This window comes from Xenopus tropicalis, chromosome 10 (assembly GCF_000004195.4).
Source record: "Xenopus tropicalis strain Nigerian chromosome 10, UCB_Xtro_10.0, whole genome shotgun sequence".
Classification (NCBI taxonomy): domain Eukaryota; kingdom Metazoa; phylum Chordata; class Amphibia; order Anura; family Pipidae; genus Xenopus; species Xenopus tropicalis.
Window position 1 is genome coordinate 50,111,405 of NC_030686.2, and position 27,913 is coordinate 50,139,317.

The 27,913-nt window shown below is 47.0% G+C and overlaps 2 protein-coding genes across 3 annotated transcripts in view; one reads left to right on the forward strand and one right to left on the reverse strand.

Annotated features, from left to right (window-relative positions):
• The first annotated feature begins 7,490 nt into the window (after nt 1-7,490).
• Nucleotides 7,491-9,338, forward strand: LOC116407931 (E3 ubiquitin/ISG15 ligase TRIM25-like). The gene has a single exon (XM_031894208.1). The coding sequence runs from the start codon at nt 7,566-7,568 to the stop codon at nt 9,336-9,338; it is 1,773 nt and encodes a 590-aa protein (XP_031750068.1). The 5' UTR covers nt 7,491-7,565.
• Nucleotides 9,339-17,372: 8,034 nt separating this feature from the next.
• The window catches only part of gas7 (growth arrest specific 7), an 81,432-nt gene continuing 70,891 nt past the window's right edge, over nt 17,373-27,913 (reverse strand). The window contains exons 6-14 of one of the 2 annotated variants that reach the window (XM_031893978.1): nt 25,145-25,234; nt 24,149-24,264; nt 23,714-23,788; nt 23,056-23,134; nt 21,690-21,818; nt 21,095-21,218; nt 20,215-20,294; nt 17,930-18,028; nt 17,373-17,822 (exon numbers count right to left, since the gene is read on the reverse strand). In XM_031893978.1, coding sequence (XP_031749838.1) covers nt 17,709-17,822; nt 17,930-18,028; nt 20,215-20,294; nt 21,095-21,218; nt 21,690-21,818; nt 23,056-23,134; nt 23,714-23,788; nt 24,149-24,264; nt 25,145-25,234 — 906 coding nt within the window. In that variant the 3' untranslated portion in view covers nt 17,373-17,708. 2 annotated transcript variants of the gene reach the window in all.

Below are 27,913 nucleotides of genomic sequence, written 5' to 3' on the forward strand. Positions count from 1 at the left end.
AAGTCACTAGAATTCTTCCTTTATAACTAAGGGGGTGATTTTTCAACACTTGTATTCGAAAACTTGAGCATCTAAAACCTTGCGAGGTCACATAGAAGCCAATGGTTTTCTTATATATTCAAGAGTTTGTAGACCCATTGAAGATGGGCGGAAGAATACGAATGTGATGCAATCTAGTTATTTTTCACAGTTTAATTTGATCAAGTTTTCAATAAATAATCAAACATTTGAATTAAGCAAAATTGTAAGTTTATTTGAATTGAAAAAAGTTCACAAATTCGAAAACTGACAAAATACGCCTCCAAGTGTCTGTCTATCTATCTATTGATACAAGTATTGCTATACAGATAAATATCAAACTAAATATAACTTAGCAGACATTAACAATGATGTTGTGACAGTGTAAACTTTCCCCTCCCTTTTGAATGGCCAAAAACATGTTCCAACACTATAAATTTGTTTAGATCACTATTGTGGCTGGAAGAAAAATACTGTGATGTGTGTATATTATTGGGATGTTCCCACAAATGTTTCCCAACTGCCCCGATGGTGTTTTCCACGTATAGTTTAGATTACAAATGAAGGCATACACTGTATAGATCAGCGGTTCTCAACCTGTGGGTCGGAACCCCTTTGGGGGTCGAACGACCCTTTCACTGGGGTCGCCTAAGACCATTGGAAAACACGTATTTCCGATGGTCTCAGGAATAATTTTATGGTTGGGGGATCAGCACAACATGAGAAACTGTATTAAAGGGTCGCGGCATTAGGAAGGTTGAGAACCACTGGTATAGATGGTTTTAAAGTTAGAAAAGGAGTTTGGTTGGAGTATATTGAGATTATCCAGGATAAGGATAGTCCTGTTTGAAAACATGTTGACAAGCACTATATTGCCCGTGCCTTCTGAGTTATATTGGAATAAGCCATACTGATCATACCTGGTTTTTACAAATTTTGAAGAATATTTTCCTAAAGTATGTTGTGGGTAGTTTTATTGATTGACTTATTAAATATTTAGCAACGCTTGTAACGATGGATAGACACTTAAGAGGCAGATTTATCCACATTCTGATTTAAGTGGGTTTTAGTGATTTTTAAAACTACAAAAACACTCATGTTTACTAACACCATGAACGCCAAGTCATTTAGTAAAAGAGCCTAATATGAAAAGCACAAATGAGAAAAAAATACAAAAAGAATCCAAATTAAAAAATCTCTTTCGTAGGAATCTTCACACAAACGAAAGCGTAAAAAAAACACAGATAACCTCTAAAACCATAAAGCAACAGCTGCTGTTGACTGCTACATGTTCTCGTCAGCTTTGAGATGGCAACATTTTGTATTCGTGTTTTTTGTGGTTAAGTCTAATAAATTATTCACAAGAAATCTAGAGGTTTAAAAATCTGCCCCTTAGTGGTATAGAAACAATTCTAGTGACCCGAATCAGCATATCAATATTCTCTTCATTTTAATAATCTTACGTTGGTGGGAAGCGTGGTCTTTAACGCTACTCTGTGCAATGAATTTTATTATGGGGATCGCACTGGGTCTCATCAACAGCAGCATAATAGTACAGGTATAGGACCCATTATCCAGAATGCTCGGGACCAAGGGTATTCCGGATAAGGGGTCTTTCCGTAATTTGGATCTCCATACCTAAAGTCTACTAAAAAATCAATAAAACATTAATTAACCCCAATAGGATTGTTTTGCATCTAATAAGGATTATTTATATCTTAGTTGGAAAAAATTACAAGTTACTGTTTTATTACTACAGAGAAAAAGGAAATCAGTTTTAAAATTCTGAATTATTTGGTTAAAATGGAGTCTATGGGAGACAGGCTTTCCGTAATTCGGAGCTTTCTGGATAACGGGTTTCCGGATAAGGGGTCCGATACCTGTATTGGCATAAGTGGTGCAGTTGCGAGTAAGGGAGGTGGACATAACAGGAATGGCCCAGGTTCAAGATCTAGCCTGTTTCTAGAGGAGCTCCTTTTTATTCATACTGTGAATTATTTTCATATATACACTTTTAGAACCTGATGTCTTCTCCTGGAATCATTTGGATATTAAAAGGCTTTGAGTACTCTACAATGTTGTATTAAATCCCAAGGGAGGAGCATCCCCTGTACCCCCATTCTGTTCTTTCACTTATTGGTGTAGTGTTAGGGACACTGGCAGTGCTAGTTGCACAAACACACACTCTGCACTTATATATGTGATTAAAGCACCACTTTTCTTTTCTACAGTGTTGCGCTTCTTAGGTTGTATGTGCTTTTGCGCTAGAGCATATACCTTGGATTATCAGTAAGGTATTTAGAAAGTGAATGCATATTTCTGTGGTAGCAACCCTAATACTATGATAAATCCGCCCACTAATATTTTGTATTGCCCTCAAAAAACATCCAATGAAGGGTAGTAAAATAACCTCATAAGCACTGTATATATTTATATTTCTCCCACATAGCATGATGCAGCAGGTCTGCCATGGTCCTGGCTTCTATCAGTAAGGAGAGTCCGCCACTACCTGAAACAGATTAACCACATTTTTATGAATGGCTGAGATGCTGGACATTTGTACAAGAATATGATTAGTCCCCCTATTAAACAAGAATAAACTTTGAATAAGTATTAACTCAAAGGTTTGACTCTTACTAAAACCCTAAAGACCATTTTCAGTACCTGAACTCACATTACCAGTATAGCCTGTAATTAAAGACTAATTATCAGCAACCTGTGACCAACTGGTCAAATAAATTCGCAGGGTAAGGGGGGGGGGGAACAATGCACCTGTGCCAGCCCACGTCCACTGTCAGTAATCAGTGGCAAAATTATTTATTTTATTTAGAAAACATTTAATTCATTTATAATTTATGTTCCCCATTGTTCCCTTTTCCTCACCTCTGCCCCCCAATTATTCACCTTCCCTTTGCTGTTACTTTTCCTCTAATGTGCACCCCACTCCCCCCCATCATTCACATTCCCTCAGCTGTGCCCCAATAACTCATTTCCCCTCAACATACACCGTCATTTACATTCCCCTCAGCTGTGCCCCCAATATTTAATTTTCCATCAGCTTACACCCCCCCCATCATTCACTTTCCCTCAGCTGTGCCCCCAATATTCAATTTTCCATCAGCTTACACCCCCCCATCATTCACTTTCCCTCAGCTGTGCCCCCAATATTTAATTTTCCATCAGCTTACACCCCCCCATCATTCACTTTCCCTCAGCTGTGCCCCCAATATTTAATTTTCCATCAGCTTACCCCCCCATCATTCACTTTCCCTCAGCTGTGCCCCCAATAACTCATTTCCCCTCAACTTACCCCCCCCCCATCATTCACTTTCCCTCAGCTGTGCCCCCAATAACTCATTTCCCCTCAGCTTACACCCCCCCATCATTCACTTTCCCTCAGCTGTGCCCCCAATAACTCATTTCCCCTCAACTTAACCCCCCCCCCATCATTCACTTTCCCTCAGCTGTGCCCCCAATAACTCATTTCCCCTCAGCTTACACCCCCCATCATTCACTTTCCCTCAGCTGTGCCCCCAATAACTCATTTCCCCTCAGCTTACACCCCCCCATCATTCACTTTCCCTCAGCTGTGCCCCCAATAACTCATTTCCCCTCAACTTAACCCCCCCCCCCATCATTCACTTTCCCTCAGCTGTGCCCCCAATAACTCATTTCCCCTCAGCTTACACCCCCCCCATCATTCACTTTCCCTCAGCTGTGCCCCCAATAACTCATTTCCCCTCAGCTTACACCCCCCCCATCATTCACTTTCCCTCAGCTGTGCCCCCAATAATAAGTCTACCCCCCAGTCAGTGTGCCTATCAGTCACTCAGTTTGCCGCCATTGCCCCCACAACTCTCCCGTTCGTGCCGCCATTCCCTTTCACCCTTCTGTGCCCCTTCCCCGCCTTTCTAGCCCCCCAGAGGCCCCTGCCCCTTTGCTAAAGAGATAATTATATCTAAATGAACTCGTCTCCTTCACCCAAACTAGCAGCACTAACAGCGTATATGGCGCACAGACTCCTACACCAAACCCCTCACATAACCATCTCCCCTCAAAAGCCCGCGAATCTGTGCGCAGGCGCATCAAGGCTGTGTGACGTCAGAAGGAAGCGGGGATCCGCTCTAGTGCGCATGCGTGCCACCCAGTCACAGTACAGAAATAACCTCAGGGTTGCCAGGTTGGCGGGATTTTCGCCAAATTGGGTTACTAATTTAAATCCCATGTGGGTTTTTGTTGCCTTGGCGGGTTTGTAGTTTAGAAACAAGTTGTATTTCTCTGACATGCCTTTCCCAGTGCATGCTGGGTAATGTAGTTTGTATGTTACTATTAGCCTACAGCTAAGCTTAATATACAACTACAATACCCAGCATGCAATTATAGACAGAAGGTCCCTTTTCTATTCCTCAGTACTGAACCTGAAGCAGCAGAACTACTATACCCTGCAGGGACTGGGCACAGAGGGAATTATCAGCCATCCCAGTAACTGGGACCAGAGGGAATTATCAGCCATCCCAGTAACTGGGCCCAGAGGGAATTATCAGCCATCCCAGTAACTGGGCCCAGAGGGAATTATCAGCCATCCCAGTAACTGGGCACAGAGGGAATTATCAGCCATCCCAGTAACTGGGCACAGAGGGAATTATCAGCCATCCCAGTAACTGGGCACAGAGGGAATTATCAGCCATCCCAGTAACTGGGCCCAGAGGGAATTATCAGCCATCCCAGTAACTGGGCCCAGAGGGAATTACCAGCCTTCCCAGTAACTGGGCCCAGAGGGAATTATCAGCCATCCCAGTAACTGGGCACAGAGGGAATTATCAGCCATCCCAGTAACTGGGCACAGAGGGAATTATCAGCCATCCCAGTAACTGGGCACAGAGGGAATTATCAGCCATCCCAGTAACTGGGCACAGAGGGAGTTATCAGCCATCCCAGTAACTGGGCACAGAGGGAATTATCAGCCATCCCAGTAACTGGGCCCAGAGGGAATTATCAGCCATCCCAGTAACTGGGCACAGAGGGAATTATCAGCCATCCCAGTAACTGGGCCCAGAGGGAATTATCAGCCATCCCAGTAACTGGGCACAGAGAGAATTATCAGCCATCCCAGTAACTGGGCCCAGAGGGAATTATCAGCCATCCCAGTAACTGGGCACAGAGGGAATTATCAGCCATCCCAGTAACTGGGCACAGAGGGAATTATCAGCCATCCCAGTAACTGGGCACAGAGGGAATTATCAGCCATCCCAGTAACTGGGCCCAGAGGGAATTATCAGCCATCCCAGTAACTGGGCCCAGAGGGAATTATCAGCCATCCCAGTAACTGGGGAGGGGGCGCAGGGCATGGGCAGTAATTAAATGCTTAAAAAGGCAGTTTTTTTAGAATTTTTTTTCATTGAGTATATTAGGCTATGTTTGGGCTACTTTCAAAGTGGCTTTTGACTAGTTTTGGTTTTAGAACTGACTTTGGCTGGAAAAATAAATCTGGCTACCCTGCAGTACGGAAATAACGGGCAGATGCTGAGGAGCGGGAAGTTTCCTTGGCTCGGTCTCTTGTTGTCACTTAAGTTTTAATTGGGACCCAGTGAGGAGGAGTCTGTGTGGCGCTGCACCCCGTTGCTCTATAATTCAGGGGGGCACATTGTGAGTGGCAGTTAGTGCAGTAGAAACAAGATGCAGACATTCCCCTCAGCCGGTTACTAATGAGCAGCATTTGGATTCTGTACGGGCCCAGCTGGTACCAATCTCAATACTGGTGTTTGTTTGGGCGCCAAAGTACAAAAAGGCACATTTCCCAGCGTTTAATATCAGGACTGAGGGGAAGGGGTTCAGTGTTATGGGCCCGGGCGGCCTCCATCTTATGTACAGTGCTGTATAAATAAACATACACTCAGGGGTAAGGGCCACTATGCTATTTGCACACATGTACTCCCCATAATACCTCGTGTGCATGTGTGCCAGACGCCCTGTAGCCCTGGGGTCCCCATGGGGATTATTTATCTCCATTGTTTCAACTCAAAGGAACCCATGAGTAAATGGAGCCCATTATTTCCTATAGAGACTGTACTCACTACTCCTGAATAGAGCTGCGATGCAGCAAGTTGCTTCTGTCCTTTAACATGGAGCACACTATTGTATTACTGATGCTTTATATAGAGATAAACCCCATGTCCCAGTGCAGTCTGTATCATGTGGCCCACAGCTTTTGGAACAGGTTTGCGGGCATGGCCAATGGGGTCACTGAAGGCCAGTTAGGGGGGATTTGGGGTGAGTGCTTATTTGTGCCCTGGGTACCCCTGGAACTATAGCGGGGTGACTGTTACCCCAATGTTTCTATATATCTGTAACCTTGTTATGGGCTAAGGGGGCCCAGCCTGAAGGCCAGTTAGGGGGGGATTTGGGGTGCTTATTTGTGCCCTGGGTACCCCTGGAACTATAGCGGGGTGACTGTTACCCCAATGTTTCTATATATCTGTAACCTTGTTATGGGCTAAGGGGGCCCAGCCTGAAGGCCAGTTAGGGGGGATTTGGGGTGAGTGCTTATTTGTGCCCTGGGTACCCTGGAACTATAGCGGGGTGACTGTTACCCCAATGTTTCTATATATCTGTAACCTTGTTATGGGCTAAGGGGGCCCAGCCTGAAGGCCAGTTAGGGGGGGATTTGGGGTGAGTGCTTATTTGTGCCCTGGGTACCCCTGGAACTATAGCAGGGTGACTGTTACCCCAATGTTTCTATATATCTGTAACCTTGTTATGGGCTAAGGGGGCCCAGCCTGAAGGCCAGTTAGGGGGGGATTTGGGGTGAGTGCTTATTTGTGCCCTGGGTACCCCTGGAACTATAGCGGGGTGACTGTTACCCCAATGTTTCTATATATCTGTAACCTTGTTATGGGCTAAGGGGGCCCAGCCTGAAGGCCAGTTAGGGGGGGATTTGGGGTGAGTGCTTATTTGTGCCCTGGGTACCCCTGGAACTATAGCGGGGTGACTGTTACCCCAATGTTTCTATATATCTGTAACCTTGTTATGGGCTAAGGGGGCCCAGCCTGAAGGCCAGTTAGGGGGGGATTTGGGGTGAGTGCTTATTTGTGCCCTGGGTACCCCTGGAACTATAGCGGGGTGACTGTTACCCCCAATGTTTCTATATATCTGTAACCTTGTTATGGGCTAAGGGGGCCCAGCCTGAAGGCCAGTTAGGGGGGGATTTGGGGTGAGTGCTTGTGCCCTGGGTACCCCTGGAACTATAGCAGGGTGACTGTTACCCCAATGTTTCTATATATCTGTAACCTTGTTATGGGCTAAGGGGGCCCAGCCTGAAGGCCAGTTAGGGGGAGATTTGATGCACTATTTTTTAAAAAAAATTAAACCAACTCATAGTCCAGCAAGAGCAATTTACAGTGTGACTGTTATAACCTTCGTGTTGGTTTATGATGCCTTGAAACTGGAAACTTCAGAGTTAAAGATTAACTCTCCACGCCCTTATTATACTCATTCTTGTAATTAATAAACACTTCAGGACTAAATTATTCTTTCTGTTCTGTTCATCAATGGCGTCTGAGGTTGTACGAGAGGAATTAGACTGCTCCATATGCCATGATTTGTATACAGAACCGGTGACACTGAGATGTGGGCACAGCTTCTGCCTCGCTTGTATCAACAACTGCTGGGACAGTCAGGGGGCGAGAGAAAAAGAATACTCCTGCCCTGAATGCAGAGACACCTCCATGAGGAGACCTGAGGTAACAAGGAACCTGAGACTGTGCAACATCGTGAAATGTCTCCATTCTAACCAGACGGAAAAGCAGGTGACTGGAATTGTTTGCACTTACTGCATTTACTATCAGGTACCTGCGGTTAAAACTTGTCTCCTGTGTGAGGCGTCGCTGTGCCATACTCACCTGGGGGTGCACAACAAGTCTGAGGAACACGTCTTAACTGAACCCACCACCTCCTTCGAAAACAGAAAATGTTCCTTGCACAAGAAGCTCCTGGAGTATTATTGCTCCGAAGATGGTACGTGTATCTGTATGTCCTGCTGTATTGCCAAAGAGCACCAAGGGCATCAAGTGGAGCCCCTAAAAGAAGCTTGGGAGCGGAGGGTTAAAAAACTAAGACATTTGCTTGAAAGATCCGCTTCAGATCAAAAGATGACCGAGACAAGTATAGAGAAGCTGAAACAGCAACAAGATCATAAATGTTCCACCAATGCAACAGAAGAAGTTACTGGCGTTTTTAGAGAAATCCAGGAGAAGCAGAGAACCTTGGAAAATAAAATCCTGAGTGAGATCTCTGGGCAGGAGAAGAAGGCGACCCTTGCGTTCTCCGATCAAATCACAAAGCTGGAAACGAGGAAGGATGAGCTGTCCAGGAAGATTGGTCACATTGAGGAGCTGTGCAACATGGATGATCCAATAAAAGTCTTAGAAGAATCAGAGAGAGATGAGTTTTGTTCTTCTGAGGAGGGGGAAGCGGAGACTCTGGCCGACGATATGGATCACGTTCTGATATCGGGCTCTTTACTCACTGCGTTGATGGATGTTGTGATGGATCTCAAAGAGAAGACTGAAATCTGTGTCCAAAAGGCTTCAGACTTGCTACTCAATGGCTTGGCCAGTCCAATGTGTTCATCTGGTTCAACAAACACGAAACGCAAGGGGCAATCTACCATCTGTGGGGACCAGCAGCCGGACTCAGGGGGCCCACCAGTGGTTGTAAAAAGTAAACAGGTGGCACATTTTAAAATGAACTACTCAGATACAGTCTTGCCCAGACTAGACTCGCAGCAAGTTTCCAACATTGTCCTCGATGAAGGAACAGCTGCCACCAACGTCAAGCTGAAATACAAAAACAGTTTCATCACTTGGTCAGAAATCCAACTGCGAGAAGAAACAGCAGAAAGGTTTGAGTCCGGGCAGGTTTTAAGCGTCACCAGGTTTTCGTCGGGACAACATTACTGGGACGTGGAGACCAGCGAGTCGGGATACTGGAGGGTCGGGGTGGCCTATCCCTGTATACAGAGGAAAGGACAAGCGTTCTGCATCGGAGATAATAAAGAATCGTGGTGTCTGAGTATGTTGTGCGGGAACTATTCTGCGGTGCACGACGGTAAAGAGAAAGACTTGTCCCGGCGGCACATACAGGGAAATCGCTTCCGAATATTTGTAAACTACGAGTCCGGCCTGCTGGCATTTCATCACCTGAAGGACTCAGTAAGAACCATACACACCTTCACTGCCCAATTCACCGAGCCCCTTCATGCGGCATTCTGGGTATCGTCCGGCGCTTGGGTGAGAATCAACTCCACTCCATTCCCTTTGTAGAGTGGAAACATTGGGGAGACTTTACTTTCAGTAACAAGCAAAGCAAAATGGCCCTTGTGTGTCCCCAGCAGCGGGGTCTGCAACCTGTTTTATACATTGGCCCCTACTGAGTCTTTAAATAGTATATTGGGAGCAAGAGTTTATAGTGTACAGGTATCGGACCCCTTATCCAGAAACCCATTATCCAGAAAGCTCCAAACTAAGATATAATTACCCCTTATTGGGGGCAGAACAGCCCTATTGGGTTTATTTAATGGTTAAATGATTCCCTTTTCTCTGTAATAATAAAACAGTACCTGTACTTGATCCCAACTAAGATATAATTACCCCTTATTGGGGCAGAACAGCCCTATTGGGTTTATTTAATGGTTAAATGATTCCCTTTTCTCTGTAATAATAAAACAGTACCTGTACTTGATCCCAACTAAGATATAATTACCCCTTATTGGGGGCAGAACAGCCCTATTGGGTTTATTTCATGGTTAAATGATTCCCTTTTCTCTGTAATAATAAAACAGTACCTGTACTTGATCCCAACTAAGATATAATTACCCCTTATTGGGGGCAGAACAGCCCTATTGGGTTTATTTAATGGTTAAATGATTCCCTTTTCTCTGTAATAATAAAACAGTACCTGTACTTGATCCCAACTAAGATATAATTACCCCTTATTGGGGCAGAACAGCCCTATTGGGTTTATTTAATGGTTAAATGATTCCCTTTTCTCTGTAATAATAAAACAGTACCTGTACTTGATCCCAACTAAGATATAATTACCCCTTATTGGGGCAGAACAGCCCTATTGGGTTTATTTAATGGTTAAATGATTCCCTTTTCTCTGTAATAATAAAACAGTACCTGTACTTGATCCCAACTAAGATATAATTACCCCTTATTGGGGCAGAACAGCCCTATTGGGTTTATTTAATGGTTAAATGATTCCCTTTTCTCTGTAATAATAAAACAGTACCTGTACTTGATCCCAACTAAGATATATTTACCCCTTATTGGGGCAGAACAGCCCCATTGGGTTTATTTAATGGTTAAATGATTCCCTTTTCTCTGTAATAATAAAACAGTACCTGTACTTGATCCCAACTAAGATATAATTACCCCTTATTGGGGCAGAACAGCCCTATTGGGTTTATTTAATGGTTAAATGATTCCCTTTTCTCTGTAATAATAAAACAGTACCTGTACTTGATCCCAACTAAGATATAATTACCCCTTATTGGGGCAGAACAGCCCTATTGGGTTTATTTCATGGTTAAATGATTCCCTTTTCTCTGTAATAATAAAACAGTACCTGTACTTGATCCCAACTAAGATATAATTACCCCTTATTGGGGGCAGAACAGCCCTATTGGGTTTATTTAATGGTTAAATGATTCCCTTTTCTCTGTAATAATAAAACAGTACCTGTACTTGATCCCAACTAAGATATAATTACCCCTTATTGGGGCAGAACAGCCCTATTGGGTTTATTTAATGGTTAAATGATTCCCTTTTCTCTGTAATAATAAAACAGTACCTGTACTTGATCCCAACTAAGATATAATTACCCCTTATTGGGGCAGAACAGCCCTATTGGGTTTATTTAATGGTTAAATGATTCCCTTTTCTCTGTAATAATAAAACAGTACCTGTACTTGATCCCAACTAAGATATAATTACCCCTTATTGGGGCAGAACAGCCCTATTGGGTTTATTTAATGGTTAAATGATTCCCTTTTCTCTGTAATAATAAAACAGTACCTGTACTTGATCCCAACTAAGATATAATTACCCCTTATTGGGGCAGAACAGCCCTATTGGGTTTATTTAATGGTTAAATGATTCCCTTTTCTCTGTAATAATAAAACAGTACCTGTACTTGATCCCAACTAAGATATAATTAATGTTTACTGGAAACAATCCTGTTGGGTTTAATTACTGTTTAAATAAATTTTTTAGCAGACTTAAGGTAGGAGATCCAAATTACGGAAAGGCCCCTTATCCGGAAAACCCCAGGTCCCGAGCATTCTGGATAACTGGTCCCATACCTGTACTTATAGCAGTATAGTGTGTGTAATTCTATGTAAAGTCATGTAGCTGGTAGGGCAGGATATGAATTACTGTACTCGGGGGAGTGTGAGTGTTTAGCTGGGGTTATTGATATACACCCAGGGGCAGATTTATCAAAATGTGAGTTTAGAGCTTATATTAATACATAAAAACTCACCCACATTCTATTTATTCCTATGGGATTTTTAGAAGGGTATTTATTACTTGAATTATAATTTTCACCCATTGATATTTATCAATGGGTGAAAATGGGTAAAATCCCATAGGAATAAATAGAACGTGGGTGAGTTTTTATGTATTAATATAAGCTCTAAACTCACATTTTGGCAAATCTGCCCCGTAGTATCCGAGTTATAGTTTCACAGTACATTGGGCAGGGTCAGTTACCCTTCATCTCAAATGTGTTTTATTTACAGCATTGCTGCCTGGTGAGACCTTTGCCCATTTTAGCTCTGAAACCGAAACTCTAATGTGATGGAAAAACAGTGCTATTTAGAATTAAACAGTCAAATAGAATGGATAAAAGCAATGTGTCGCAGTGGGTGGGGCAATGTGACGTCGCAGGTGCCTGGGGGGGGGTGAGAATGTTTGGCGTCTGATTGGATAGTCCAAGTGGTGCAAGTGGTGCTGGGATATAGGTCACATTGTCGCCAGCGCCCAGGGGTTACAGCCACTAATAAAAGTTGCCTTTGGACTATCCACCCCTGTAACTGTGCTGCTTTTGCCAATATTTGCTTTGTGCCACAGCCAGGGGTATAAATATACCAACTAAATCAGCTCAAAGTACAAGGAGGAGAAATAAAGGAGAGATTGGAAAACCCCCAGCCCTGTAGGCAATTATGAATTATACATGGTCCTGGTTTCCCTTTGGGCTAAACATTAACCCTATCTGTAACAATGGCCCCTTTATTGGAGCTCCCTATAGATCCTCTCAGGTCCCTGTCTGGGTTTCACATGAGGGGTGGGCGTGTCCTAACGGTCCCTGCCAGAAGCACAGTAGGAGGGGGAGAGCCAATCACAGCAAAGAGCGGCTTCAGTTACCTATCAGGTCAGCCTAACTGCTGATGCACTGGTACAGTCTTCATTTTAACATGATATAAAGGAAAGGTAAAATCACTGGGGGGTGAAAATGTTAGGCACCCCCCCCCCCATAGATTGTAATCACTTACCTTATACCCCGGGTTGGTGCTCGTATTAGGGGAAAAGCACACCAGGGAGGGGTATTACGGCCTCCTCTGTCCTGCCCATGGGGGGCGGCATTACAATCTATTGCTCTACCTGATACAGGACTCCTGTAGCACCCAATGGGGGAGTCATTGCAGGAAGGGGGGGTGCATAGGGGGGGGTTCATATAACTGGGGCAGGAGAGGGGAATTGGCAGAAACGTGTTGGGAAGGAGACAGTGCCAGAGATGTCACATAGTGGGGCTCATTTAGCAACACTGGGAAAATTTGCCTGTTTGGGCAGTTACCCATAGCAACCAATCAGCGATTTGCTTTTTCCAGCTAGCTGCAGGTAGAACAGTGAATGCAACATTTCGATTGGTTGCCAAGGTTTTTACACACGATGCCCACTGGGACCATTTCCCCGCCCCTCCCTAGGCTCACAGTGTCCTGCAACCCCTCCCTCACCTTGTTCCGTTGTGAAGTGATGCATTCTGGGACTTGGAGTCTTTCTTCGTTCTACTGATTCGCTGTTACACGTCGCTGAGCTCACTGCGGGGCCCCCTGAGGTGTTTGGGGGGTTTCCCTCCCCAGCGTTTAGTCTTTTCTCCCCCCAGTTCCCAGCCCATAACCATCTCCCCAAGGTTAGAGTTGGAGGTATTTGACCCCCTACCCTGCCTCAAATCAAAGGTCATTTCCTTTTTGCTCCCACACTACTTCCTGTTACAGTTAGAGCTGCATCACTTCCTGTCAGCTGATCTCTGAGGGAGCACACAGCCCATCACAAAATGGCGGCTCAAGGGAAAGGATATAAAAGGGCAATATTTACTGATATATATATTCCAGTTTGGGGAGATTCTTTAATAGGTCACTTAATATGATATAAACTGTCTGTTGGTTACGTATTCATTCTGGGGGCAGCATAGGGATTCCCCTGTACTAAGCACAATTCAGCAGGAACAGCCCCCTAAGTTTGCTCATAGCCTGTACAGAGAGATACCATAAAACTATGGCACATAGGGATTCCCCTGTACTAAGCACAATTCAGCAGGAACAGCCCCCTAAGTTTGCCCATAGCCTGTACAGAGACATACCATAAAACTATGGCACATAGGGATTCCCCTGTACTAAGCACAATTCAGCAGGAACAGCCCCCTAAGTTTGCTCATAGCCTGTACAGAGACATACCATAAAACTATGGCACATAGGGATTCCCCTGTACTAAGCACAATTCAGCAGGAACAGCCCCTAAGTTTGCCCATAGCCTGTACAGAGACATACCATAAAACTATGGCACATAGGGATTCCCCTGTACTAAGCACAATTCAGCAGGAACAGCCCCCTAAGTTTGCCCATAGCCTGTACAGAGAGATACCATAAAACTATGGCACATAGGGATTCCCCTGTACTAAGCACAATTCAGCAGGAACAGCCCCTAAGTTTGCTCATAGCCTGTACAGAGAGATACCATAAAACTATGGCACATAGGGATTCCCCTGTACTAAGCACAATTCAGCAGGAACAGCCCCTAAGTTTGCTCATAGCCTGTACAGAGAGATACCATAAAACTATGGCACATAGGGATTCCCCTGTACTAAGCACAATTCAGCAGGAACAGCCCCCTAAGTTTGCTCATAGCCTGTACAGAGAGATACCATAAAACTATGGCACATAGGGATTCCCCTGTACTAAGCACAATTCAGCAGGAACAGCCCCCTAAGTTTGCCCATAGCCTGTACAGAGAGATACCATAAAACTAAGGCACATAGGGATTCCCCTCTACTAAGCACAATTCAGCAGGAACAGCCCCCTAAGTTTGCTCATAGCCTGTACAGAGAGATACCATAAAACTATGGCACATAGGGATTCCCCTGTACTAAGCACAATTCAGCAGGAACAGCCCCCTAAGTTTGCCTACAGGCCAGAAATAGTACTGCTGCAAGGGTTGGTGACACCTACAGGCCAGATACAGTACTGCTGCAAGGGTTAGTGACACCTACAGGCCAGATACAGTACTGCTGCAAGGGTTGGTGACACCTACAGGCCAGATACAGTACTGCTGCAAGGGTTGGTGACACCTACAGGCCAGATACGGTACTGCTGCAAGGGTTAGTGACACCTACAGGCCAGATACAGTACTGCTACAAGGGTTGGTGACACCTACAGGCCAGATACGGTACTGCTGCAAGGGTTAGCGACACCTACAGGCCAGATACGGTACTGCTGCAAGGGTTAGTGACACCTACAGGCCAGATACGGTACTGCTGCAAGGGTTAGTGACACCTACAGGCCAGATACGGTACTGCTGCAAGGGTTACTTTATGGCTTGATCAGGGAGACCCAATAAAACTGGCTGTTACAGAGGTGTGTAAGGGAACTTTGGGCAGCTGGGAGCACTGAGCAGGTTACTTGCCCACAATCTTAACCCCTGATTTTAACCTCTGAGTTACCAAAAAAATTTTATACTGCTCTACAACCGTAGAGTAACCGTGCCCTTTATTTGTCTCTTCAGTTATCTCCCTCCGATGAGTTCTACTCCCCATTCTGTCAGCCATTATGTTCTCCCCTATGGAAAGAGAATGCTCTGCTCTAATTGGATTGTTCACCCATTTCCTACTCTCTGATTGGCTCTCTCTTTAAAGTAGGTCACCTCCAATTAACAGCGAAACAATGAATCTGTAACTTATTTCCAGTGGGTTTTTCCTACTAAATCTCTAGATTAAAGGGCAACTAAACCATTCAAAGTCCAAGTCACCTACAGAGACATTACAGTTCCATTATCAAGTTTATTTAGTTAAATTAGTATTTATATACTCTGCATTTCTTACTTTATTCTTTGCCTTTACAATATACAAGGGGGGGCGGGGCAAGCCTGGGGGGCGGGGCAAGCCGGGGGGGGGGGACGCACTTAGAGACACATATTTATATATATATTTATATATACAGTACATGGGGGATTTCTTGCATTTCATATATTACAAGTGTCTGATTCTCATTCAGGATTCACAAGAGGGAAAAATACTCAACAAATAAAGGGGGGGGGGGGTCTTCTGTATCCCCAAAATGTAGGGGTACGGGGGTGACTGGGGGGTAGTTTGGGTTCGGATAACACTGAAGGCTTTTCCTGTATTCATTGACTGTGCCCCCCCCCCATAATAAGCCTTAGGGCCCATAATACCCTTTCATACTAAGATGGTAGCGGGTGAGTGCAAGCTCTTTTCCCCTTAGGACGTTTGGTTCTTTTTATTGCTTTTAAGGTCTTAAATCCGTTGCAGTCTGCGGCTCAGCAGGGGAATATTGGGGGGGGGGGGGAGGGATCAGATAGCGACACAGGGAGGCAGATAACGGCCAATGATTGGCTGGACATGCGCTGAGGGCGACTACAGAGGCACCGTGGGGGCGGGGCCTATTCAGTAGAATGTCTGTCTGTGGCGGATGAGACCCGCGGGGTCGTTCCCTATATACAAGTTCTTAGAAAATGCTATTGTACAGACTGTAATACCCCCTCCCACATGTAATGACCCCTCTATTCCCCCCCCTCCCACATGTAATTACCCCTCTATTCCCCCCCCTCCCACATGTAATTACCCCTCTATTCCCCCCCCTCCCACATGTAATTACCCCTCTATTCCCCCCCCAACCCACCTATGTAATTACCCCTCTATCTCCCCCCCCAACCCACCTATGTAATTACCCCTCTATCTCCCCCCCCAACCCACTTGTTTGGTCCTTTTTATGTTCTGCTGGGTGGGAGGTTGCTCTATGGGGGCCCCAATCGCCCCACGCCGCCCTCTGGAGGCAGTAAAGGGAAAGTGCAATAAATCCAACATATTATCCGGTTTGTGCCGAAAGCCAATATAAATGTTGTGCTCTGAGGAATGTTGGGCGGAGCTTGCCTAGTTGATATGATTGGTTGCTTTCGAGCAGCTCTGTAACAAGCTAATTAGCAGTAATTACTCAGACCTTTTCTATTGGCAGTGGTGTAACTAAAGGTTTACAGGCCCAGGGGCAAAACTTGCTGCCTCCCAATGGGCCCCTCTTGCCCCCGTATCATTGGTTTCCCAGTCACAAGCCGGGCAGCTCTTCATTGGGCTTCAGTGCTTTCTGCCCATAGCCATGTAGCTCTCCATTGGGGGCCCCAGAGCACTTGCACCCCCTGCCCCTGTGTATTTGGCATCTTCCATTGGTCACACCATTACCCATCAGCCCCACTAGGGATCCAAACCCTGTGTAAGTGAATCCCAGTAATGACCCAGGGACAGAGCTCTGATTCTCTCTACCTGGGCTGCTCTCTTTCCCATGGGCAGCCAGGGGGCGGTTCCTGCCTGACCATGGGAAAGAGAGCAGCCCAGGAGCAGGAAGTACAGAGAATCAGAGCTCTGTACCTGGGTAAGTACTGGGGGGAGATTGGATTCACTTACCCGGGGGGGGGGGTTCCTGCCTGACCATGGGAAAGAGAGCAGCCCAGGAGCAGGAAGTACAGAGAATCAGAGCTCTGTACCTGGGTAAGTACTGGGGGGAGATTGGATTCACTTACCCAGGGGGAGGTTCCTGCCTGACCATGGGAAAGAGAGCAGCCCAAAAGCAGGAAGTACAGAGAATTATTGCTCTGTATTGGGGGGAAATTGGATTAACTTACCCAGGGGGAGGTTCCTAGTGGGGCGACTCCCTTCATACCCAGTTAACCCTTTAGGAATGAGAGGCATGCATACACAAATCTATAGGTTTCAGTGAACAAGATTTGCCCCCCTTGTGGCACATTTTTCCTTCTGACAATGGGGCGCAATCAATTCTCGGGCTCACTGTATATAAGTTAGAGCTGAGTAAACTGGGTTTTCCCTTTATTTCCTCTCTCCAGCGCCCCCAGTTGGCCGCCCAATGGCCGAGTCCCTGCTGGTCCCATCTCGCTGCATTGTGACTTGTGCTTTTCCTCGGGTCAGAACCGGCGGTGCCAGCCTGGTACGGAGTGATAGCGGCAGGGGTTAAATGTAAGTGGGTCCATTAGAGCTGTTATTATCCAAACCCATTGGGTTCCCCAGCGGCACCGCCTCCAGCCCCGGTACCATGTCGGGTCCAGGCCCAGTCACTTGGGGCGGTGCTTTTGGGTTCAGGAATGTACAATGTCCCGGTTGTGCCGGTCAGTCTATATCTCCATATCCACGGGCCGGATGTCCCCCGACTTGTGCTCCTTTACCCACAATTCCCTGTCTTTGCCCGGGTCCACTTTCTGGAGCAGCTGATCCACCGGTTCCACCGTCTGCACAGGGAAAAGAACAGAAAGTCAGGTGACTGTAGCACCCCCAGATCCTACTCTCCTGATTGGCTAATGACACCCCAGCTGGGGTAGGTGGGCAGGACACTTACCCCTTGGTTGAACATGTCGGTTTCGTGCCGGAGCTGCGTGTACTGGCAAAGGTGCTGCCGGATCATCTCCACCCGTTCCACTTCCAGTCTCTCAAGCTCCTGCACAGGGGCCAATAATAAGGTGAGGGATCCTGTATATACAGCACCGGGATTGGGCAGGGCCTTCTGCAAGGCATTCTGGGTGAGGATTCCCTTTCTAGTTAAATCTAGTTAAAGTGCCCCCTATTGTAACATACAGGGATATTATAAGCCCCCGAGGGGTTCCTTATAATATATAGTGAATAAAGTGCCCCCTATTGTAACATATAGGGATATTATAAGCCCCCGAGGAGTTCCTTATAATATATAGTGAATAAAGTGCCCCCTATTGTAACATATAGGGGTATTAGAAGTCACAGAGGAGTTCCTTATAATATATAGTGAATAAAGTACCCCCTATTGTAACATATAGGGATATTATAAGCCCCTGAGGAGTTCCTTATAATATATAGTGAATAAAGTGCCCCCTATTGTAACATATAGGGATATTATAAGCCCCCGAGGGGTTCCTTATAATATATAGTGAATAAAGTGCCCCCTATTGTAACATATAGGGATATTATAAGCCCCCGAGGAGTTCCTTATAATATATAGTGAATAAAGTGCCCCCTATTGTAACATATAGGGATATTATAAGTCCCCGAGGAGTTCCTTATAATATATAGTGAATAAAGTGCCCCCTATTGTAACATATAGGGATATTATAAGCCCCGAGGAGTTCCTTATAATATATAGTGAATAAAGTGCCCCCTATTGTAACATATAGGGATATTATAAGCCCCCGAGGAGTTCCTTATAATATATAGTGAATAAAGTGCCCCCTATTGTAACATATAGGGATATTATAAGCCCCCGAGGGGTTCCTTATAATATATAGTGAATAAAGTGCCCCCTATTGTAACATATAGGGATATTATAAGCCCCCGAGGAGTTCCTTATAATATATAGTGAATAAAGTGCCCCCTACTGTAACATATAGGGATATTATAAGTCCCCGAGGAGTTCCTTATAATATATAGTGAATAAAGTACCCCCTATTGTAACATATAGGGATATTATAAGCCCCCGAGGGGTTCCTTATAATATATAGTGAATAAAGTGCCCCCTACTGTAACATATAGGGATATTATAAGTCCCCGAGGAGTTCCTTATAATATATAGTGAATAAAGTGCCCCCTATTGTAACATATAGGGATATTATAAGCCCCCGAGGAGTTCCTTATAATATATAGTGAATAAAGTACCCCCTATTGTAACATATAGGGATATTATAAGCCCCCGAGGAGTTCCTTATAATATATAGTGAATAAAGTGCCCCCTATTGTAACATATAGGGATATTATAAGCCCCCGAGGAGTTCCTTATAATATATAGTGAATAAAGTGCCCCCTATTGTAACATATAGGGATATTATAAGTCCCGAGGAGTTCCTTATAATATATAGTGAATAAAGTGCCCCCTATTGTAACATATAGGGATATTATAAGTCACAGAGGAGTTCCTTATAATATATAGTGAATAAAGTGCCCCCTATTGTAACATATAGGGATATTATAAGCCCCCGAGGAGTTCCTTATAATATATAGTGAATAAAGTACCCCCTATTGTAACATATAGGGATATTATACGTCACAGAGGAGTTCCTTATAATATATAGTGAATAAAGTGCCCCCTATTGTAACATATAGGGATATTATACGTCACAGAGGAGTTCCTTATAATATATAGTGAATAAAGTACCCCCTATTGTAACATATAGGGATATTATACGTCACAGAGGAGTTCCTTATAATATATAGTGAATAAAGTACCCCCTATTGTAACATATAGGGATATTATACGTCACAGAGGAGTTCCTTATAATATATAGTGAATAAAGTACCCCCTATTGTAACATATAGGGATATTATACGTCACAGAGGAGTTCCATGGCCATATAAAGGGACGAGGCCGAAAGCAGAATTCTTATATACAGATCATAGAACTCCAAGGTGAATCCTAATATCCTTATATTTTACAACAGGGGGGACTTTATATATGATAATATACAAGTTATTCATGTGACAGAAATGACATCACTAAGCTCCGATTATAACCGATGACATCACTAAGTACCATTTATAAGGATATAATTGACAGTTTGGTCCCATAAGGAAGCCTGGACCAGTGTTAGTGCCGACCCTCCTGCTGCAGGGGGCGCCAGGGAGTTGCACACATGCAGGGGTGGGCCCCCAAGGGGAACTTACCAGGGTGGTCGTGACCATCTCCTCGAACCACTTGGACTGCGCTTGGTTGTACAGATCGACGCAGCGCATCAGGTCGTCCCCTACAGGGAAACATATCCCTTTAGTGGCAAGACAGGGGGATTGGGGGCAAATCCTGACATTATTTACCCCATTTGCAGCACAATTTGCCCCTTATAATACTGCACACAGTTCAGAATACAGATCTGTCCATTAAAGGGCCGGTTCATCTTTAAGTTAACTGTTAGTATGTTACAGAAGGCCCCAACTCCTAGCAACTTTGCAATTGGTCTTCATTGATTTTTTATAGACTTTTCATTTGCCTTTCTCTTCTGCTTCTTTCAAATGGGGGTCACTGACCCCGGCAGCCAAACCCTATTGCTCTGTGAGGCTCCAGTTTTATTGTTACTCTTTATTCCTTATCTTTCTATTCAGCCCCTCCCCTATTCATATACCCATCTCTCGTTTAACCCACTGCCTGGTTGCTAAGGTAAATAAGATCCTAGCAACCAGCTGCTAAAATACCAAACGGAGAGTTGCTGAACACAAAGCTTAATAACTGAAAAACCATAAAACACGAAAACCAACTGCAAATTCTCAGAATATCAAAATCTACATCGTGTTTACAGTTTAATTTAAAGATGAACTTCCCCTTTAAGTGAGCGGAGGGAGTTGCAAATACGGTATTTGCCCAGCAGAGGGCGGCAGATCCTAACAAATCCCTGTGGGTAGGGGAGCAGATTCCCATTTATCTGTAGCACAATGTGTGTCTGTAACTGCAGGGGATGTGATGCCGAGGGGCAATAATGTTCCATATTCTGTACTTATGGGGCCTCCCAGCCGTGGGCCCTCCCCCCCTGTATCTGTGCCAATGGCTACTCACCTGCTTGTGTTGACTTTCTCCGCGCCTTCTTGATGTCTTCCTCTGTCTTGTTACTGAGTTTGATCTCCAGCTGTTGGGTCTTCACCTCAAGGTCCTTCTGCCTCTCAGCCAAGCCTTTCCGGGCCTGCAGGGAGCAATGGTACCGCTCGTTAGGCTGCTCTCCTTCCCATGGTCAGGCAGGAACCCCCCCCTGGGTAAGTGAATCCAATCTCCCCCAGTACTTACCCAGGTACAGAGCTCTGATTCTCTGTACTTCCTGCTCCTGGGCTGCTCTCTTTCCCATGGTCAGGCAGGAACCTCCCCCTGGGTAAGTGAATCTAATCTCCCCCCAGTACTTACCCAGGTACAGAGCTCTGATTCTCTGTACTTCCTGCTCCTGGGCTGCTCTCTTTCCCATGGTCAGGCAGGAACCTCCCCCCCCCGGGTAAGTGAATCCAATCTCTTCCCAGTACTTACCCAGGTACAGAGCTCTGATTCTCTGTACTTCCTGCTCCTGGGCTGCTCTCTTTCCCATGGTCAGGCAGGCACCTCCCCCTGGGTAAGTGAATCCCCCCCCCCCCCGGTGATTTCTCCCATAAGCACTTGCTTTACTCACCTTCTCGACGGCGGCGTAGCGACTCGCCAGCTGTTTGCGCAGGTCGGAGATGTGATGGTCGAACTTCTTCATGTCCTTCTTGAAGTTCTCTCGGAAGCTCAGGAGAGGCTTCTCCACCTCACTCTGTAACTGGGGGAACAAGGAACGAGACGGATTTGTACCCGGAATTGGGGCGGCCAAGTGTTTCCCAGGGAATTAGAAAATGGCTATTTAAAAGTACAAAGAGAGGCAACAAAGCGAATAAAGGGATGAGGCACCGGGCTTGATTGTGGCACCACCAGAGCATAGAAGGAAACCCCCCAATGGGATTAGGGGCCAGTCTAATCAACTGGCTGATCATTCCTATGGGCCCGCCCCCTAGTGGTAATCACCAATCAGGAGAAGGGGTAGAACTGGAGTAGGAAGTACAGGGAATCAGAGCTCTGTACCTGGGTAAGTACTGGGGGGAGATTGGATTCACTTACCCAGGGGGGGAGGTTCCTGTCTGACCATGGGAAAGAGAGCAGCCCAGGAGCAGGAAGTACAGAGAATCAGAGCTCTGTACCTGGGTAAGTACTGGGGGGAGATTGGATTCACTTACCCAGGGGGAGGTTCCTGTCTGACCATGGGAAAGAGAGCAGCCCAGGAGCAGGAAGTACAGGGAATCAGAGCTCTGTACCTGGGTAAGTACTGGGGGAGATTGGATTCACTTACCCAGGGGGAGGTTCCTGCCTGACCATGGGAAAGAGAGCAGCCCAGGAGCAGGAAGTACAGAGAATCAGAGCTCTGTACCTGGGTAAGTACTGGGGGAGATTGGATTCACTTACCCAGGGGGAGGTTCCTGCCTGACCATGGGAAAGAGAGCAGCCCAGGAGCAGGAAGTACAGAGAATCAGAGCTCTGTACCTGGGTAAGCACTGGGGGGAGATTGGATTCACTTACCCAGGGGGAGGTTCCTGCCTGACCATGGGAAAGAGAGCAGCCCAGGAGCAGGAAGTACAGAGAATCAGAGCTCTGTACCTGGGTAAGTACTGGGGGGAGATTGGATTCACTTACCCAGGGGGAGGTTCCTGCCTGACCATGGGAAAGAGAGCAGCCCAGGAGCAGGAAGTACAGAGAATCAGAGCTCTGTACCTGGGTAAGTACTGGGGGGAGATTGGATTCACTTACCCAGGGGGGGGGGGGTTCCTGCCTGACCATGGGAAAGAGAGCAGCCCAGGAGCAGGAAGTACAGAGAATCAGAGCTCTGTACCTGGGTAAGTACTGGGGGGAGATTGGATTCACTTACCCAGGGGGAGGTTCCTGCCTGACCATGGGAAAGAGAGCAGCCCAGGAGCAGGAAGGACAGGGAATCACTGTATAAAGGGGAAGGATAGAATGTTCCGTACCTTAGAGGAAAACTTAAGATGAACTTCTGATTCATCCGCCAGACTCTTCTTCACTTGGGCCCAGGCCTCCCCCAGGGTCCTGCCAGAAAAAAATTGTGATTATCACAGCCGAGTTCCCCCCCCCCCACACACCCCCATAAACCGGGGTTGGCCAATCCCTAGAGCCCAGAGGTGGGACCCAGGATGGGAGAATTCCCATAATCCCATGTTTTATTCTATGGCCCCGAACCATGTGTCACTCTCTCTATCCAATTGCAGAGAGGGGTGTTGGGGGCTCTGGGGGGGCCCTAGGGTGCCCAGACTGATGTGGGGTGTCGGCCTGCCTTATCTGTTTGCGTTAGTTGCCCTTTAAACTCAAACCACATGCAGACACTGGGGGGGGGGGTCCTGGGTTATTCAGCCTTAGGTACAGAATACTGATTGCAAGCTCTCTGGGTTAGGGAGACACTGTGAATAACTGCACCATCCCGTGGCCTTACTGGAACAGGGAAATGAAGGAGTTAATGGATATATAATACTAAAGGCAGGTGATTGGCTCCCGATAGAATGGAACTCTGGGACATTATCAGTTCTATTGGGGCAGGGACCAAGGGAAAAGGCTCTGGTTCTGGTTCCCCTGTGTCTTCCCCCAAGTACCGGGGTGTCGGGGGGAACTTACCCTTCCTCCTGGCAGGCAAGGGAACTCTGGGAAAGTTTTGCCAGGTTTTTTGCATATTCCTCTTCAATCCTTATCCTGTGGGTGGAAAAGAGGGGATCCAGGTCAGTGCTGGGCTGTTCCTGCTGAATTGTGCTTAGTACAGGGGAATCCCTATGTGCCATAGTTTTATGGTATCTCTCTGTACAGGCTATGGGCAAACTTAGGGGGCTGTTCCTGCTGAATTGTGCTTAGTACAGGGGAATCCCTATGTGCCATAGTTTTATGGTATCTCTCTGTACAGGCTATGGGCAAACTTAGGGGGCTGTTCCTGCTGAATTGTGCTTAGTACAGGGGAATCCCTATGTGCCATAGTTTTATGGTATCTCTCTGTACAGGCTATGGGCAAACTTAGGGGGCTGTTCCTGCTGAATTGTGCTTAGTACAGGGGCCCGTTACCTTTCTCGGATAAATTCGGCCATTTCTTTCTGCATTTGTTTGCCCTTGAGCTGTTTCTGGAGGAGGTCCTCGAACCCTGTCACGGCGTTGTTCCCCTGCGCATCTCTCTTGTCGGCCTGAAAGCGAAACGGATTCGTAAAGCGACAGAACCTACAGAACCTCTGGGCCGGGGGGGGGGGGGGCTGGAAATGAGGTGCAATAAGAAGGATTAAGGGGTTCTACACCCCGGGGGGGTTAATCCTCAATGGGCTGTGTCTTTGATCAGTTCAATTCAGTTGGGGGGGTAATTAGTGGAGGGGTCGTTATTGTGAGTAAATGGTTACTGTTTGTACAATGACTGCAGGAATGTCTTGTTTCCAATAGCAACCGCTTTTTCGGGGGGGGGGTGGTGCTTTGTTACCCTATAGATAATGGGGAAACTGTAGGAATAAGAACATTACGTTGGGGTTTTTGGGGGCCAATGGCAGACAGAGTTAGACCCCGCCCCCACGTGGGATCAGTTGTGACTCAGACTCCTCCCTTCTCTGGTTCCGCCAGCAGGATTGGCCCATGGGCCAACTTAGCTTCCTGCAGGCACAGAACCGGCGCCCCCACCCCCGGAATCTTACATTTATTTATATTCTATTATAGCGGCTTCCCCTGAGCTCCTCCCACCTCCGCCCCGACCCACTTTAACAGGTTCTGATAGAACCGACCCTTTGGGTTCCCTCATTAAACCGCAGAGCAAATGGGAATTATGGGACAGACCATGGGAAACCCACCAAGGGGGGGTCTTTACTTTGGGAAAAAGTTACCCCCCTCCCCAAGTGGAATCCAATGTCCTACAATGTATAGACTCGGACAAAGGGTAAAATCCTTAGTAACCCTGATGGGGGAGATGCACAGCGAGACACTGGGGGTCACTATGAGAATAAAGGGGTGCAGAGACACAGGGGTCCATTTCTATACAACCTGTAGGCCCCTCCCCCTCCAGATGGGGGCGGCGGCCTCCCTTACCCAGAAGTAGTCGCAGTAGCTCCACTCCCCGGGTTTCAGCAGCTGCTGCTCCGGCAGGGTGTCGGGGTGCGGGAACGTCACGCAGTTTATCTGGAAGGGAACAGTTACCCTTTAATTCTCACAATTTCCCAGTATGCATTATTCTGTTGTCCCCCTGTAATTCACAAACCCCCCATTCTGCGCACATATTGGTAGAAGAGCTGACGGGGGGGGGTTACCCCAATATTAATGGTTTTATGGGACCCTCTCTGCCCCATATTTTTACACCACTGAGGGGGGGTTTGGTTGGGCGGCTACATAGGAACAAACCAAGCTGTTCACTATGGGGGGGTCCATGAGTCACATGACTATGGTGCTGCATTGTATACAGTGCTGGCCCTCACCCCCCCCCCAGAGCCTGAATCTGTTACCCCCAAATCCCCCAGAGCCTGAATCTGTTGCCCCCAAATCCCCCAGAGCCTGAATCTGTTGCCCCCAAATCCCCCAGAGTCTGAATCTGTTACCCCCAAATCCCCCAGAGCCTGAATCTGTTACCCCCAAATCCCCCAGAGCCTGAATCTGTTGCCCCCAAATCCCCCAGAGCCTGAATCTGTTACCCCCAAATCCCCCAGAGCCTGAATCTGTTGCCCCCAAATCCCCCAGAGCCTGAATCTGTTGCCCCCAAATCCCCCAGAGCCTGAATCTGTTACCCCCAAATCCCCCAGAGCCTGAATCTGTTACCCCCAAATCCCCCAGAGCTTGAATCTGTTGCCCCCAAATCCCCCAGTGCCTGAACCTGTTACCCCCAAATCCCATCAGCCCCTGCCCCAGTGAGCTTACAATCTAAGGTCCCTATCCCATTCCCATCAGCCCCTGCCCCAGTGAGCTTACAATCTAAGGTCCCTATCACATTCCCATCTGTCCCTGCCCCAGTGAGCTTACAATCTAAGGTCCCTATCCCATTCCCATCTGTCCCTGCCCCAGTGAGCTTACAATCTAAGGTCCCTATCCCATTCCCATCAGTCCCTGCCCCAGTGAGCTTACAATCTAAGGTCCCTATCCCATTCCCATCAGTCCCTGCCCCAGTGAGTTTACAATCTAAGGTCCCTATCCCATTCCCATCAGTCCCTGCCCCAGTGAGCTTACAATCTAAGGTCCCTATCACATTCCCATCAGTCCCTGCCCCAGTGAGCTTACAATCTAAGGTCCCTATCCCATTCCCATCAGCCCCTGCCCCAGTGAGCTTACAATCTAAGGTCCCTATCCCATTCCCATCAGCCCCTGCCCCAATGAGCTTACAATCTTATTATTCTAATGGCAATTAGTGAGGTGAGGCGATGGGCAGAGCGACCCCCTGGTGCCAATGCCCCCCCGGCCCACTGGGCTTTGCAGAACCAGTACCAGGGAAGCTGCGGCAGATATTTAGGCTAAATGCATTTATCCCTGAGACAGAATTGGTTCTTGGAGCTCAGAATATCCCCCCCCCCCCCAACGGAGCGGCTTGTAGATTCCCCTGTAAACCTGCACCGTGTCAAGCCTTGACTGAGAGCTTACAATGTCGGTTTCTATGGCAACTGAGCAGAAATGGCTGGGGGGGCACTTACTCGATTAGGAACTCTAATGTCTCATTGGGAAAGGGAGCGCAGCCAGTGACATCAATCCTTCCCCTGCCGGAGGGGGGGCCGCGGGGCCGAGGGGCTTCACGCTGCGCTCACTATTATCCTGGCTCCATTAACCCCAGTCTCTCCCCAGGGGAGCTTGCAATCTAGTGCCCCTAGGCACCGGGTAACTGAGACAAGTTCCATCTCATACGTGTAATATTGCTGTTTATTTCTGGTCGGGCCCCCAGGGGCCACTCCAGCTGTATTCACAGATGTAAGAACAAGATACCTTGGGGTCTTATATACGGATACATTAATATTCATCATGTGAGTGGGAGCTGCCATAGTGTTTGGGGCTGGGGGGCTGCGCTGCTGTACATATTAGGCAATAGGGATGAGCTGGGGGGCTGCACTGCTGTACATATTAGGCAATAGGGATGAGCTGGGGGGCTGCGCTGCTGTACATATTAGGCAATAGGGATGAGCTGGGGGGCTGCGCTGCTGTACATATTAGGCAATAGGGATGAGCTGGGGGGCTGCACTGCTGTACATATTAGGCAATAGGGATGAGCTGAGGGGCTGCGCTGCTGTACATATTAGGCAATAGGGATGAGCTGGGGGGCTGCGCTGCTGTACATATTAGGCAATAGGGATGAGCTGGGGGGCTGCGCTGCTGTACATATTAGGCAATAGGGATGAGCTGGGGGGCTGCGCTGCTGTACATATTAGGCAATAGGGATGAGCTGGGGGGCTGCGCTGCTGTACATATTAGGCAATAGGGATGAGCTGGGGGGCTGCGCTGCTGTACATATTAGGCAATAGGGATGAGCTGGGGGGCTGCACTGCTGTACATATTAGGCAATAGGGATGAGCTGAGGGGCTGCGCTGCTGTACATATTAGGCAATAGGGATGAGCTGGGGGGCTGCGCTGCTGTACATATTAGGCAATAGGGATGAGCTGGGGGGCTGCGCTGCTGTACATATTAGGCAATAGGGATGAGCTGGGGGGCTGCGCTGCTGTACATATTAGGCAATAGGGATGAGCTGGGGGGCTGCGCTGCTGTACATATTAGGCAATAGGGATGAGCTGGGGGGCTGCGCTGCTGTAAATATTAGGCAATAGGGATGAGCTGGGGGGCTGCACTGCTGTACATATTAGGCAATAGGGATGAGCTGGGGGGCTGCGCTG

Excerpts from the sequence above, each read along its gene's own strand:
- LOC116407931 (XM_031894208.1), top strand. The coding sequence starts at position 7,566 with ATGGCGTCTGAGGTTGTACGAGAGGAATTAGACTGCTCCATATGCCAT.